This window comes from Salmo salar, chromosome ssa06, assembly GCF_905237065.1.
Source record: "Salmo salar chromosome ssa06, Ssal_v3.1, whole genome shotgun sequence".
Taxonomy (NCBI): domain Eukaryota; kingdom Metazoa; phylum Chordata; class Actinopteri; order Salmoniformes; family Salmonidae; genus Salmo; species Salmo salar.
Window position 1 is genome coordinate 12,794,427 of NC_059447.1, and position 13,364 is coordinate 12,807,790.

At 42.7% G+C, this 13,364-nt stretch overlaps 1 protein-coding gene across 1 annotated transcript in view; it reads right to left on the reverse strand.

The window, feature by feature from the left end:
- Window positions 1-11,406: 11,406 nt before the first annotated feature.
- Window positions 11,407-13,364, reverse strand: part of LOC106606273 (epidermal growth factor receptor kinase substrate 8-like protein 1) — a 33,791-nt gene continuing 31,833 nt past the window's right edge. Inside the window, exon 14 of the mRNA XM_045719789.1 lies at window positions 11,407-11,940. Coding sequence (XP_045575745.1) covers window positions 11,854-11,940 — 87 coding nt within the window. The 3' untranslated portion in view covers window positions 11,407-11,853. The remainder of the gene's footprint in view (window positions 11,941-13,364) is intronic.

Genomic DNA, 13,364 nt, shown 5'->3' on the forward strand with positions numbered 1-13,364 from the left:
GTGATTTTGAAGCAGTGGCTTCTTCCTTGCTGAGCTGCCTTTCAGGTTATGTCGATATAGGACTCGTTTTACTGTGGATATAGATAATTTTGTACCTGTTTCCTCCAGCATCTTCACAAGGTCGTTTGCTGTTGTTCTAGGATTTGCACTTTTTGCACCAAGTACGTTCATCTCTAGGAGACAGAACGTGTCTCCTTCCTGAGCGTTATGATGGCTGCGTGCTCCCATGGTGTTTATACTTGCGTACTATTGTTTGTACAGATGAACATGGTACTTTCAGGTGTTTGGAAATTGCTCCCAAGGATGAACCAGACTTGTGGAGGTCTAAAAAAAAATGTTGAGGTCTTGGCTGATTACTTTTGATTTTCCCATGATGTCAAGCAAAAAAGGCACTGAGTTTGTAGGTAGGACTTGAAATACATCCACAGGTACACCTCCAATTGACTCAAATGATGTCAATTAGCCTATCAGAAGCTTCTAAAGCCATGACATAATTTTCTGGAATTTTCCAAGCTGTTTAAAGGCACAGTCAACTTAGTGTATGTTAACTTCTGACCCACTGGAATTGTGAAACATTGAAATAATCTGTCTGTAAACAATTATTGGAAAAATGACTTGTGTCATGCACAAAGTAGATGTCCTAACCAACTTGCAAAAACTATAATTTGTTAACAAGAAATTGGTGGAGTTTTTGAAAACTAGTTTTAATGACTCCAACCTAAGTGTATGTAAACTTCCGACTTCAACTGTATATATACATACATAGAGTACCAGTCAAAAGTTTGGACACACCTACTCATTCCAGGGTTTTTCTTTACTTTTTACTATTTTCTACATTGTAGAATAACAGTGACGACATCAAAACAATGACATAATACATATGGAATCATGTTGTAACCAAAAAAGTTTTAAACAAATCAAAGTATATTTTATATTTGAGTTTCTTTAAAGTAGCCACCCTTTGCCTTGAAGACAGCTTTGCATACTCTTGACATTCTCTCAACCAGCTTCATGAAGTAGTCACCTGGAATGCATTTCATTTAACAGGTGTGCCTTGTTAAAAGTTAATTTGTGGAATTTCTTTCCTTCTTAATGCGTTTGAGCCAATCAGTGGTGTTGTGACAAGGAAGGGGTGGTATACAGAAGATTGCCCTATTTTGTAAAAGACCAAGTCCATATTATGGCAAGAACAGCTCAAATAAGCAAAGACAAATGACAGTCCACCATTACTTTAACCTCTATGGGCTAGGCGGGACGAATTCGTCCCACCTACGTAACAGCCACTTGAAGCCTGTGGCGCGATTTTCAAAACCTTAAAAATCCTATTACTTCAATTTCTCAAACATATGACAATTTTACAGCTATTTAAAGACAAGACTCTCGTTAATCTAACCACACTGTCCGATTTCAAAAAGGCTTTACAACGAAAGCAAAACATTAGATTATGTCAGCAGAGTACCAAGCCAGAAATAATCAGACACCCATTTTTCAAGCTAGCATATAATGTCACCAAAACCCAGAAGACAGCTAAATGCAGCACTCACCTTTGATGATCTTCATCAGATGACAACCCTAGGACATTATGTTATACAATACATGCATGTTTTGTTCAATCAAGTTCATATTTATATCAAAAACCAGCTTTTTACATTAGCATGTGACATTCAGAACTAGCATACCCCCCGCAAACTTCCGGGGAATTCGCTAACATTTTACTAAATTAGTCACGATAAACGTTCACAAAAAGCATAACAATTATTTTAAGAATTATAGATACAGACCTCCTCTATGCACTCGATATGTCCGATTTTAAAATAGCTTTTTGGTGAAAGCACATTTTGCAATATTCTAAGTACATAGCCCAGGCATCACGGGCTAGCTATTTAGACACCCGGCAAGTTTAGCACTCACCATAATCATATTTACTATTATAAAAGTTTGATTACCTTTTGTTGTCTTCGTCAGAATGCACTCCCAGGACTGCTACTTCAATAACAAATGTTGGTTTGGTCCAAAATAATCCATCGTTATATCCGAATAGCGGCGTTTTGTTCGTATGCGTTCCAGACACTATCCGAAATGGTAAAGAAGGGTCGTGCGCATGGCGCAATTCGTGACAAAAAAAAATCTAAATATTCCATTACCGTACTTCGAAGCATGTCAACCGCTGTTTAAAATCAATTTTTATGCCATTTTTCTCGTAGAAAAGCGATAATATTCCGACAGGGAATCTCCTTTTCGGCAAACAGAGGAAAAAATCACAAAGGCGGGGGCGGTCGGGTCACGCGCCTAAGCCCAGAGTCCCTTGATCGGCCGCTTGAGAAAGGCGATAATGTGTTTCAGCCTGGGGCTGGGATGACGACATTCTGTTTTTTCCCGGGCTCTGAGCGCCTATGGACGATGTAGGAAGTGTCACGTTAGAGCAGAGATCCTTAGTAAAAGATAGAGATGGAAAAGAAGTTCAAGAAATGGTCAGACAGGCCACTTCCTGTAAAGGAATCTCTCAGGTTTTGACCTGCCATTTGAGTTCTGTTATACTCACAGACACCATTCAAACAGTTTTAGAAACTTTAGGGTGTTTTCTATCCATATGTAATAAGTATATGCATATTCTAGTTCCTGGGTAGGAGTGGTAACCAGATTAAATCGGGTATGTTTTTTATCCAGCCGTGTCAATACTGCCCCCTAGCCCTAACAGGTTTAAGACATGAAGGTCAGTCAATTCGGAAAATGTCAAGAACTTTGAAAGTAACTTTATGTGCAGTTGCAAAAACCGCTATGGTGAAACTGGCTCTCATGAGGACCACCACAGGAAAGGAAGACCCAGAGTTACCTCTGCTGCAGAGGATAAGTTCATTAGAGTTACCAGCCTCAGAAATTGCAGCCCATATAAATGCTTCACAGAGTTCAAGTAACAGACACATCTCAACATCAACTGTTCAGAGGAGACTGCGTGAATCAGGCTTTTATGGTCGATTTGCTGCAAAGAAACCACTACTGAAGGACACCAATAGGAAGAAGAGACTTGCTTGGGCCAAGAAACATGAGCAATGGACATTAGATGGTGGAAATCTGTCCTTTGGTCTAATGAGTCCAAATTTGAGATTATTGGTTCCAACCACTGTGTCTTTGTGAGATGCAGAGTAGGTGAACTGATGATCTCTGCATGTGTGGTTTCCACTGGGAAGCATGGAGGAGGAGGTGTGATGGTGTGGGGGTGCTTTGCTGCTAACACTGTCGGTGATTTATGTAGAATTTAAGGCAAACTTAACCAGCATGGCTACCACAGCATTCTGCAGCGATCCACCATCCTATCTGGATTGCTCTTAGTGGGACTATCATTTGTTTTTCAAAAGGACAATCACCAAACACACCTCCAGGCTGTGTAAGGGCGTTGCCTTGATGACAGCTTTGCACACTTTTGGCATTCTCTCAACCAGGTTCATGAGGTAGTCACCTGGGCCCGGATTCACAAACCTTCTTAAAGAAGAAATGCCATTTTTTCCTTAACTATAGATTTAAGAAGAAAGTTAAGCAAAGTTGCTATTACTCAAAAAGGTTTGGGGAAATGTTCTTGCGCTATTTCTGATGTTTCTCTTTAAGAAAAATGTTAGGAAGAAATTTGATATTTGAAAATAAAGTTTTGGATATGTTCTTAATTCCAAGATAGCTAAAACCTTCTCTTAAACTCAGGGCAGTGAGAGGAAAAGTTCATGAAAGCAATTGAACATGTTTAATTCACTCACAAACTTCATCTGAAGTTTCAGTATTAATTATTATAAACCCAAGAACATGTTTTAGAACAGTAACCTCAGTAGGAAATATGCTAAAATGATTGCCATTGCCTAAGCTGTTGCCTAGCAACGAACATCTTAAGAAGATTTGTAAGAAGATATTTGAGAAGTCTGCAAGAAAATCATTAAATCTTAAGATATTGTTGAGGAACTATGTTGCACTTAGGAACTATCTTATGAAATTCTTATTTTTTTGCTTATGAAGTGTTTTGAGAATCTGGGCCCTGGAATGCATTTCATTAAAGGTGTGCCTTGTTTATATTTCTTATTTTTATTTAACCTTTATTTAACCAGGTAAGCCAGTTGAGAACAAGTTCTAATTTACAACTGTGACCTGGCAAAGACAAAGCAAAGCAGTGCGACACAAACAACAACACAGAGTTACACATGGAATAACCAAACGTTCAGTTGTGGCCAAAAGTTTTGAGAATGACACAAATATTAATTTCCACAAAGTTTGCTGCTTCAGTGTCTTTAGATATTTTTGTCAGATGCTACTATGGAATACTGAAGTATAATTACAAGCATTTCATAAGTGTCAAAGGTTTTTATTGACAATTACATGAAGTTGATGCAAAGAGTCAATATTTGCAGTGTTGACCCCTCTTTTTCAAGACCTCTGCAAATCCGCCCTGGCATGCTGTCAATTATGGCAAGGTGCTCCATCATGCGGGAAAAGGCATTGTTCATCACCAAACTGTTCCTGGATGGCTGGGAGAAGTTGCTCTCGGAGGATGTGTTGGTGCCATTCTTTATTCATGGCTGTGTTCTTAGGCAAAATTGTGAGTGAGCCCACTCCCTTGGCTGAGAAGCAACCCCACACATGAATGGTCTCAGGATGCTTTACTGTTGGCATGACACAGGACTGATGGTAGCGCTCACCTTGTCTTCTCCAGACAAGCTTTTTTCCGGATGCCCCAAACAATCGGAAAGAGGATTCAGAGAAAATGACTTTACCCCAGTCCTCAGCAGTTCAATCCCTGTACCTTTTGCAGAATATCAGTCTGTCCCTGATGGTTTTCCTGGAGAGAAGTGGCTTATTTGCTGCCCTTCTTGACACCAGGCCATCCTCCAAAAGTCTTCGCCTCACTGTGTGTGCAGATGCACTCACACCTGCCTGCTGCCATTCCTGAGCAAGCTTTGTACTGGTGGTGCCCCGATCCCGCAACTGAATCAACTTTAGGAGACGGTCCTGGCGCTTGCTGGACTTTCTTGGGCACCCTGAAGCCTTCTTCACAACAATTGAACCGCTCTCCTTGAAGTTCTTGATGATCCGATAAATGGTTGATTACTTACTGGCTGCAATATCCTTGCCTGTGAAGCCCTTTTGTGCAAGGCAATGATGACGACGCGTGTTTTCTTGCAGAAACCATGGTTGACAGAGGAATAACAATGATTCCAAGCACCACCCTCCTTTTGAAGCTTCCAGTCTGTTATTCGAACTCAATCAGCATGACAGAGTGATCTCCAGCCTTGTCCTCGTCAACACTCACACCTGTGTTAATGAGAGAAACACTGACATGATGTCAGCTGGTGCTTTTGTGGCAGGGCTGAAATGCAGTGGAAATGTTTTTGGTGGATTCAGTTCATTTGCATGGCAAAGAGGGACGTTGCAATTAATTTAAATTCATCTGATCACTCTTCATAACATTCTGGAGTATATGCAAATTGCCATCATACAAACTGAGGCAGCAGACTTTGTGAAAATTAATATTTGTGTCATTCTCGACACTTTTGGCCACAACTGTACAGTCAATAACACAATAGAAAAGTCTGTATACAGTGTGTGCAAATGAAGTAAGATTAGGGAGGTAAGGCAATTAATAGGCCATAGTGGCAAAATAATTACAATTTAGCAAATAAACAGTGGAGTGATAGATGTGCAGAAGATGAATGTGCAAGTAGAGATAATGGGGTGCAAAGTAGCAAAAAAATATATGAATAAAATAAATAACAATATGGGGATGAGGTAGTTGGATGGGCTATTTACAGATGGGCTATGTACAGGTGCAATGATCTGTAAGCTGCTCTGATAGCTGATGCTTAAAGTTAGTGAGGGAGATATCAGTCTCCAGCTTCAGTGATTTTTGCAATTCGTTCCAGTCATTGGCAGCAGAGAATTGGAAGAAAAGGCGACCAAAGGAGGGATTGGCTTTGGGGGTGATCAGTGAAATATACCTGCTGGAGCGTTTGCTACGGGTGGGTGCTGCTATGGTGACCAGTGAACTGAGATAAGGCGGGGCTTAAGCTAGCAAAGACTTATAGATGACCTGGAGCCAGTGGGTTTGGCAACGAATATGAAGCGAGGGCCAGCCAACGAGAGCATACAGGTCGCAGTGTTGGCTAGTATATGGGGCTTTGGTAACAAAACGGATGGCACTGTGATAGACTGCATCCAATCTGCTGAGTATAGTGTTGGAGGCTATTTTGTAAATGACATCGCCAAAGTCAAGGATCGATAGGATAGTCAGTTTTACGAGGGTATGTTTGGCAGCATGAGTGAAGGATGCTTTGTTGCGAAATAGGAAGTCGATTCTAGATTTAATTTTGGATTGGAGATGCTTATTATGAGTCTGGAAGGAGAGTTTACAGTCTAACCAGACACCTAGGTATTTGTAGTTGTCCACGTATTCTAGGTCAGAACCGTCCAGAGTAGCGATGCTAGTCGGGCGGGCGGGTGCGGGCAGTGAACGGTTGAAAAGCATGCATTTGGTTTTCCTAGCATTTAAGAGCAGTTGGAGGCAACAGAAGGAGTGTTGTATGGCATTGAAGCTCGTTTTGGAGGTTAGTTAACACAGTGTCCAAAGAAGGGCCAGATGTATACAGAATGGTGTCATCTGCATAGAGGTGGATCAGGGAATCACCCGCAGCAAGAGCGACATCGTTGATATATACAGAGAAAATAGTCGGCCCGAGAATTGAACCCTGTGGTACCCTCATAGAGACTGCCAGAGGTCCAGACAACAGGCCCTCCGATTTTACACACTGAACTCTGTCTGCGAAGTAGTTGGTGAACCAGGCGAGGCAGTCATTTGAAAATCCAAGGCTATTGAGTCTGCCGATAAGAGTACGGTGATTGACAGAGTCGAAAGCCTTGGCCAGGTGAAGACGGCTGCACAGTAATGTCTTTAATCAATGGCGGTTATGATATCGTTTAGTACCTTGAGCGTGGCTGAGGTGCACCCGTGACCAGTTCGGAAACCGGATTGCACAGCGGAGAAGGTACGGTAGGATTTGAAATGGTCAGTGATCTGTTTATTAACTTGGCTTTCAAAGACTTTAGAAAGGCAGGGCAGGATGGATATAGGTCTGTAACAGTTCGGGTCTAGAGTGTCACCCCCTTTGAAGAGGGGGATGACCACGGCAGCTTTCCAATCTTTAGGGATCTCAGACGAAAGGAAAGAGAGGTTAAACAGGTAATAGGGGTTGCAACAATGGCGGCGGATAATTTTACAAATAGAGGGTCCAGATTGTCTAGCCCAGCTGATTTGTAACGGTACAGGTTTTGCAGCTCTTTCAGAACATCTGCGATCTGGATTTGGGTGAAGGAGAAGCTGGGGAGGCTCAGGCAAGTAGCTGCGAGGGGTGCGGAGCTGTTGGCCGGGGTTGGGGTAGACAGGAGGAAAGCATGGCCAGCCATAGAGAAATTCTTATTGAAATTTTTGACTGTCATGGATTTAACGGTGGTGACCGTGTCGCCTAGCCTCAGTGCAGTGGGCAGCTGGGAGGAGGTGCTCTTGTTCTCCATGGACTTTACAGTGTCCCAAAACTTTTTAGAGTTAGAGCTATGGTTCCTGACTTCTCTGAACAGTTGCATATCGCGGGGACTATTCATTTACATTTACATTTAAGTCATTTAGCAGACGCTCTTATCCAGAGCGACTTACTATTCAATGCAGTTGCAGTCCGCCACAGGATGTTTTTGTGCTGGTCAAGGGCAGTCAGGTCTGGAGTGAACCAAGGGCTATATCTGTTCTTAGTTGTATATTTTTTGAAAGGGGCATGCTTATTTAAGATGGTGAGGAAATTACTTTTAAAGAACGACCAGGCATCCTCGACTGACGGGATGAGGTCAATATCCTTCCAGGATACCTGGGCCAGGTCGATTAGAAAGGCCTGCTTGCAGAAGTGTTTTAGGGAGCGTTTGACAGTGATGAGGGGTGGTCGTTTGACCGCGGACCCATAGCGGATGCAGGCAATGAGGCAGTGATTGCTGAGATCCTGATTGAAAACAGCAGAGGTGTATTTGGAGGGCAAGTTGGTCAGGATAATGTCTATGAGGGTGCCCATGTTTACGGATTTAGGGTTGTACCTGGTGGTTTCCTTGATAATTTGTGTGAGATTGAGGGCATCTAGCTTAGATTGTAGGACTGCTGGGGTGTTAAGCATATCCCAGTTTAGGTCACCTAACAGACCGAACTCTGAAGATAGATGGGGGCAATCAATTCACATATGGTGTCCAGGGCACAGCTGGGAGCTGAGGGGGGGGGGGGAGTCTATAACATGCGGCAACAGTGAGAGACTTAATTTTTTAAATTAGAAGCTCGAACTGTTTGGACATAGACCTGGTAAGTATGACAGAACTTTGCAAGCTATCTCTGCAGTAGATTGCAACTACTCCCCCCTTGGCAGTTCTATCTTGACGGAAAATGTTGTAGTTGGGTATGGAAATCTCAATTTTTGGTGGCCTTCCTAAGCCAGGATTCAGACACGGCAAGGACATCAGGGTTGGCGGATTGTGCTAAAGCAGTGAGTGAAACAAACTCAGGGAGGAGGCTTCTGATGTTAACATGCATGAAACCAAGGCTTTTTCGATTACAGAAGTCAACAAATGAGAGTGCCTGGGGACACGCAGGGCCTGGGTTAGCCTCCATATCACCCGAGGAACAGGGGAGGTGTGTAGGATGAGGGTACGGCTAAAGACTAGCAAAACTGGTCGTCTAGTGCGTTGGGGACAGAGAATAAAAGGAGCCGATTTCTGGGTGTGGTAGAATTGATTCAGGGCATAATGTGCAGACAGGGGTATGGTGGGGTGTGGGTACAGTGGAGGTAAGCTTAGGCACTGAGTGATGATAAGAGAGGTTGCATCTCTGGTCACGCTGGTTATACTGGGTGAGGTCACCGCATGTGTGGGAGGTGGGACAAAGGAGGTATCTAAGGCATGTACAGTGGGACTAGGAGCTCCGCAGTAAACTAAAACAATGATAATTATCCTAAACAACAGATGACGGTTAACATGCCGAAAGGATGAATTTTGACTATACCAGTATAGCAACTTGGTATGAACTTTGAACTCTTATTCATTAAAGATACCTCCTAGCCGTCGCGTTAGCGCAGCAACTGTTGACATGGGCTGGGAGTGGACGGACAGAGTACCTATCTTCCACACGACGATGATACTACCAAGTATCCATTCTACCACCAGACACTTTTCAAAGGACAACACGGCCTCCCATCTACGACTAACCGACCGAAGCACAGCTCAGAGTAAGTATTTATTGCATTCTCCTTTTTCAAATGGCCGGTAATTTAGAATGCATAAGATACTGTATTTACGATAGCATAGCTTCTCCCTTTGTTCCTCAGTCTTCCCGCTCTTTCACTCAAACCCCCCCCCCCCCCCCTTTTCTTTGTGTAACCAGCCGCTATATCGGCTCCATTCACCAGGTCCATCAATGTTTGATTCATTCTGTGTATATGTAATTCTGTGTGATTAGTTATGTATTTAGTAAATAAATAATTAAACCAAATTTTGCTGATTCAACTTGTTAGCCAGGGTTCGTGAAGATAACCAAGAATTTATAACTTTCAGATGAGACTAAATAAAGTCAGGATTAAATATTGACTGCTGCTGACGTAAAAGGTTACTTGGTCTTTAAGAGTTTATTCGGAAGATAACAGCTCTATAAATACATTATTTCGTGGTGCCCTGACTTTCTAGTTAATTATTTGCCTGATTAGCTTAATCAGGTGATATTAATTACAGAGAAATGATTTTATAGAATCGCGTGTCATATCACTTAATCCGGTATAGCCAAAGACACGACACCACCATGTTGTTATGACTCTGTGTGAGGAGGAAGAAGGTCCTGGTGGTAGTTACTATATAACCTAGGACTCATCCTGTCTAACCCTAATGAACACCACCATGTTGTTCTGTCTCTGTGTGAGGAGGAAGGATATCGTGATGGAAGTTACTATATGAGGGAAAGGGGGCTACCTAGTCAATTGTACAACTGAACATGTTGATCCGAAGCATGCCTTCCACATGTAACCCATCCCCTTTGAATTGGAGAGGTGCGGGGGGCTGCCTTATTCGACATCCTTGTCATCGGTACCCTGGGAGCAGTTGTTGGGGGGATTAACTGCCTTACTCAAGGGCAGAATGTCATATTTTTCCACCTTGCCAGCTCAGGATTTGAACCAGCGATCTTTCAGTTACTGCCCCAATGCACTTAACCGCTAGGCTACCTGCTGCCGAATAGGGTTGCAGAATTCTGGTAATTTTACCCAAATTCCCAGGTTTTCCAGAAATCCTACTTGGAGGATTCCCGGGTGTCCTACTTATTCCCTCCTAATTTGGGGAAATGTGCAACATTAACATATAACCTAGAAGTCATACTGTCTAACACTAACCAGGTCAAACAGCAGCAAGGGAAATGTGCAACATTAACATATAACCTAGAAGTCATCTTGTCTAAGCCTAACAGGGTCAAACAGCAGCAGGGGAAATGTGCAACATTTACATATAACCTTGAAGTCATCCTGTCTAACCGTAACCAGGTCAAACAACAGCAGGGGAAATGTGCAACATTATCATATAACCTAGAAGTCATACTGTCTAACCCTAACCAGGTCAAACAGCAGCAGGGGAAATGTGCAACATTAACATATATCCTAGAAGTGTCACACCCTGATCTGTTCCACCTGTCTTTGTGCTTGTCTCCACCCCCTCCAGGTGTCGCCCATCTTCCCCATTATCCCCAGTGTATTCATACCTGTGTTCTCTGTTTGTCTGTTGCCAGTTCATTTTGTTCGTCAAACTTACCAGCGTTTTCCCCTTGCTCCTGTCTTGTTCTAGTTCCTGTTTTCTAGTTTTCCTGGTTTTTCGACCTTTCTGCCTGCCCTGACCTTGAGCCTGCCGTTCTGTACCTTGTCACACCACACTGGATTATTGACCTCTGCCTGCCCTGACCCCGAGACTGCCTGCTGTTCTGTACCTTAGGGACTCTGATCTGGATTACTGACCCCTGCCTGCCCTTGACCTGTCGTTTTTCCTGCCCCCTGTTATAGTAATAAACTTGTGTTACTTCTACACTGCCTTCTTCTGGGTCTTCTCCTAAAACTGCTTACAGGGTAAAGGCGTCAGCAGGCTTCAGTTCGGCTGAACTCGGCTAGCCGAACTGAACCAAAAAATTGGCAACAGTACTGTTTGTCCATTTTGAGATGCCGTAATCAGTATACACTTCCTCAAAATAGTCAGAATTATTCTAAGATACTGTAACTCAAGAAATCTGTCATTCATTTTGCCATTTTTTCATAGACCTTAGTCGTGCAATTTTACATCTAACTAAGATTTTTGGTGCTGTATTTCTCAATGAAAACTCTTGCATGAAGTGAGTCATCGCTCGTTGAATGACAACAAAGACTTTATTGAAAAATCCCTACTGTTGACCAATCACCGACAAAGGGGTGTAGACTTCGGCTCGAAACATCGGCTTGCATCCAGAAAAAATATTTGTGCATGAACAGCCAAAACAACCCTCACCAAAGTCCAAAACAAACAACAACGTCACAAAATGTCATCATAATATATGCACAAACTCTTCCGAACTGTTTGGGCTGGGAAGCATGCGGACACCTTATGAAAACCAAGTAATTTTATAGTTTGGGTGAACTACCCTTTGAAAGTGAAATCTCTGTATCAGAGTATCCATACAGACAATGTTAGTGAGTGTGTGTGTCCTCTTAATCAGTGACAGTGATGTTATTGTGTTGGCATCCATCAACCAGTGATATCTGTGTATCAGTGTTATACATGTGCATAGCTTGTTCTTGGTCACAGCCTCCTGCTCTCCAGCTGGAAGTCCGCTTTCTGCTTCTGTTTCTCCATCATTGTCTCCAGCTCTGTGGATTTACGGACATCCTAATAGAAATGGAGAGAGAGAGAGAGAGTCCGAGAAAGAATGGAAGAAATACAGTCGGTTAAGGAGCAAGTAGAGTTACTTTGCTAACGTTAAGGAGCTAGTAGTTACTTTGCCAACGTTAGGGAGCTAGTAGTTACTTTGCCAACATTAGGGAGCTAGTAGAGTTACTTTGCTAGTAGAGTTACTTTGCTAATGTTAAGGAGCTAGTAGTTACTTTGCTAACGTTAGGGAGCTAGTAGTTACTTTGCTAACATTAGGGAGGTAGTAGTTACTTTGCAAACGTTAGGGAGGTAGTAGTTACTTTGCTAACATTCGGGAGGTAGTAGTTACTTTGCCAACGTTAGGGAGGTAGTAGTTACTTTGCTAACGTTGGGGAGCTAGTAGTTACTCAAACCCTGGTCCAGTGACTGTCAAGCTAACACCCTAACCATTACACCAAGAGGTCTGAACCTCTTTTTTAAAATATTTTTTTATTTCACCTTTATTTAACCAGGTAAGCTAGTTGAGAACAAGTTCTCATTTACAACTGCGACCTGGCCAAGATAAAGCAAAGCAGTGAGACAGAAACAACAACACAGAGTTACACATGGAATAAACAAGCTTACAGACAATAACACAATAGTAAAAAAGAAAGTCTATATACAGTGTGTGCAAATGTCATGAGGAGGTAAGGCAATAAATAGGCCATAGTAGCAAAGTAATTACAATTTAGCAGACTAACACTGGAGTGATAGATGAGCAGATGATGATGATGATGTAGATTGGGTGGGCTATTTACAGATGGACCATGTACAGTTGCAGCGATCGGTTAGCTGCTCAGATAGCTGATGTTTAAAGTTAGTAAGGAAAATGTAAGTCTCCAGCTTCAGCGATTTTTGCAATTCGTTCTAGTCACTGGCAGCAGAGAACTGGAAGGAAAGGCGGCCAAAGGAGGTGTTGGCTTTGGGGATGACCAGTGATATATACCTGCTGGAGCGTGTGCTACGGGTGGGTGTTGTTATTGTGACCAGTGAGCTGAGATAAGGCGGAGCTTTACCTAGCATAGACTTATAGATGACCTGGAGCCAGTGGGTCTGGCGACGAATATGTAACGAGGGCCAGCCGACTAGAGCATACAGGTCGCAGTGGTGGGTGGTATAAGGCGCTTTGGTAACAAAACGGATGGCACTGTGATAGACTGAATCTAATTTGATGAGTAGAGTATTGGAAGCTATTTTGTAGATGACATCACCAAAGTCGAGGATCGGTAGGATAGTCAGTTTTACTAGGGTAAGTTTGGCGGCGTGAGTGAAGGAGGCTTTGTTGCGAAATAGAAAGCCGATTCTAGATTTGATTTTGGATTGGAGATGTTTGATATGAGTCTGGAAGGAGAGTTTACAGTCTAGCCAGACACCTAGGTATTTGTAGTTGTCCACGTATTCTA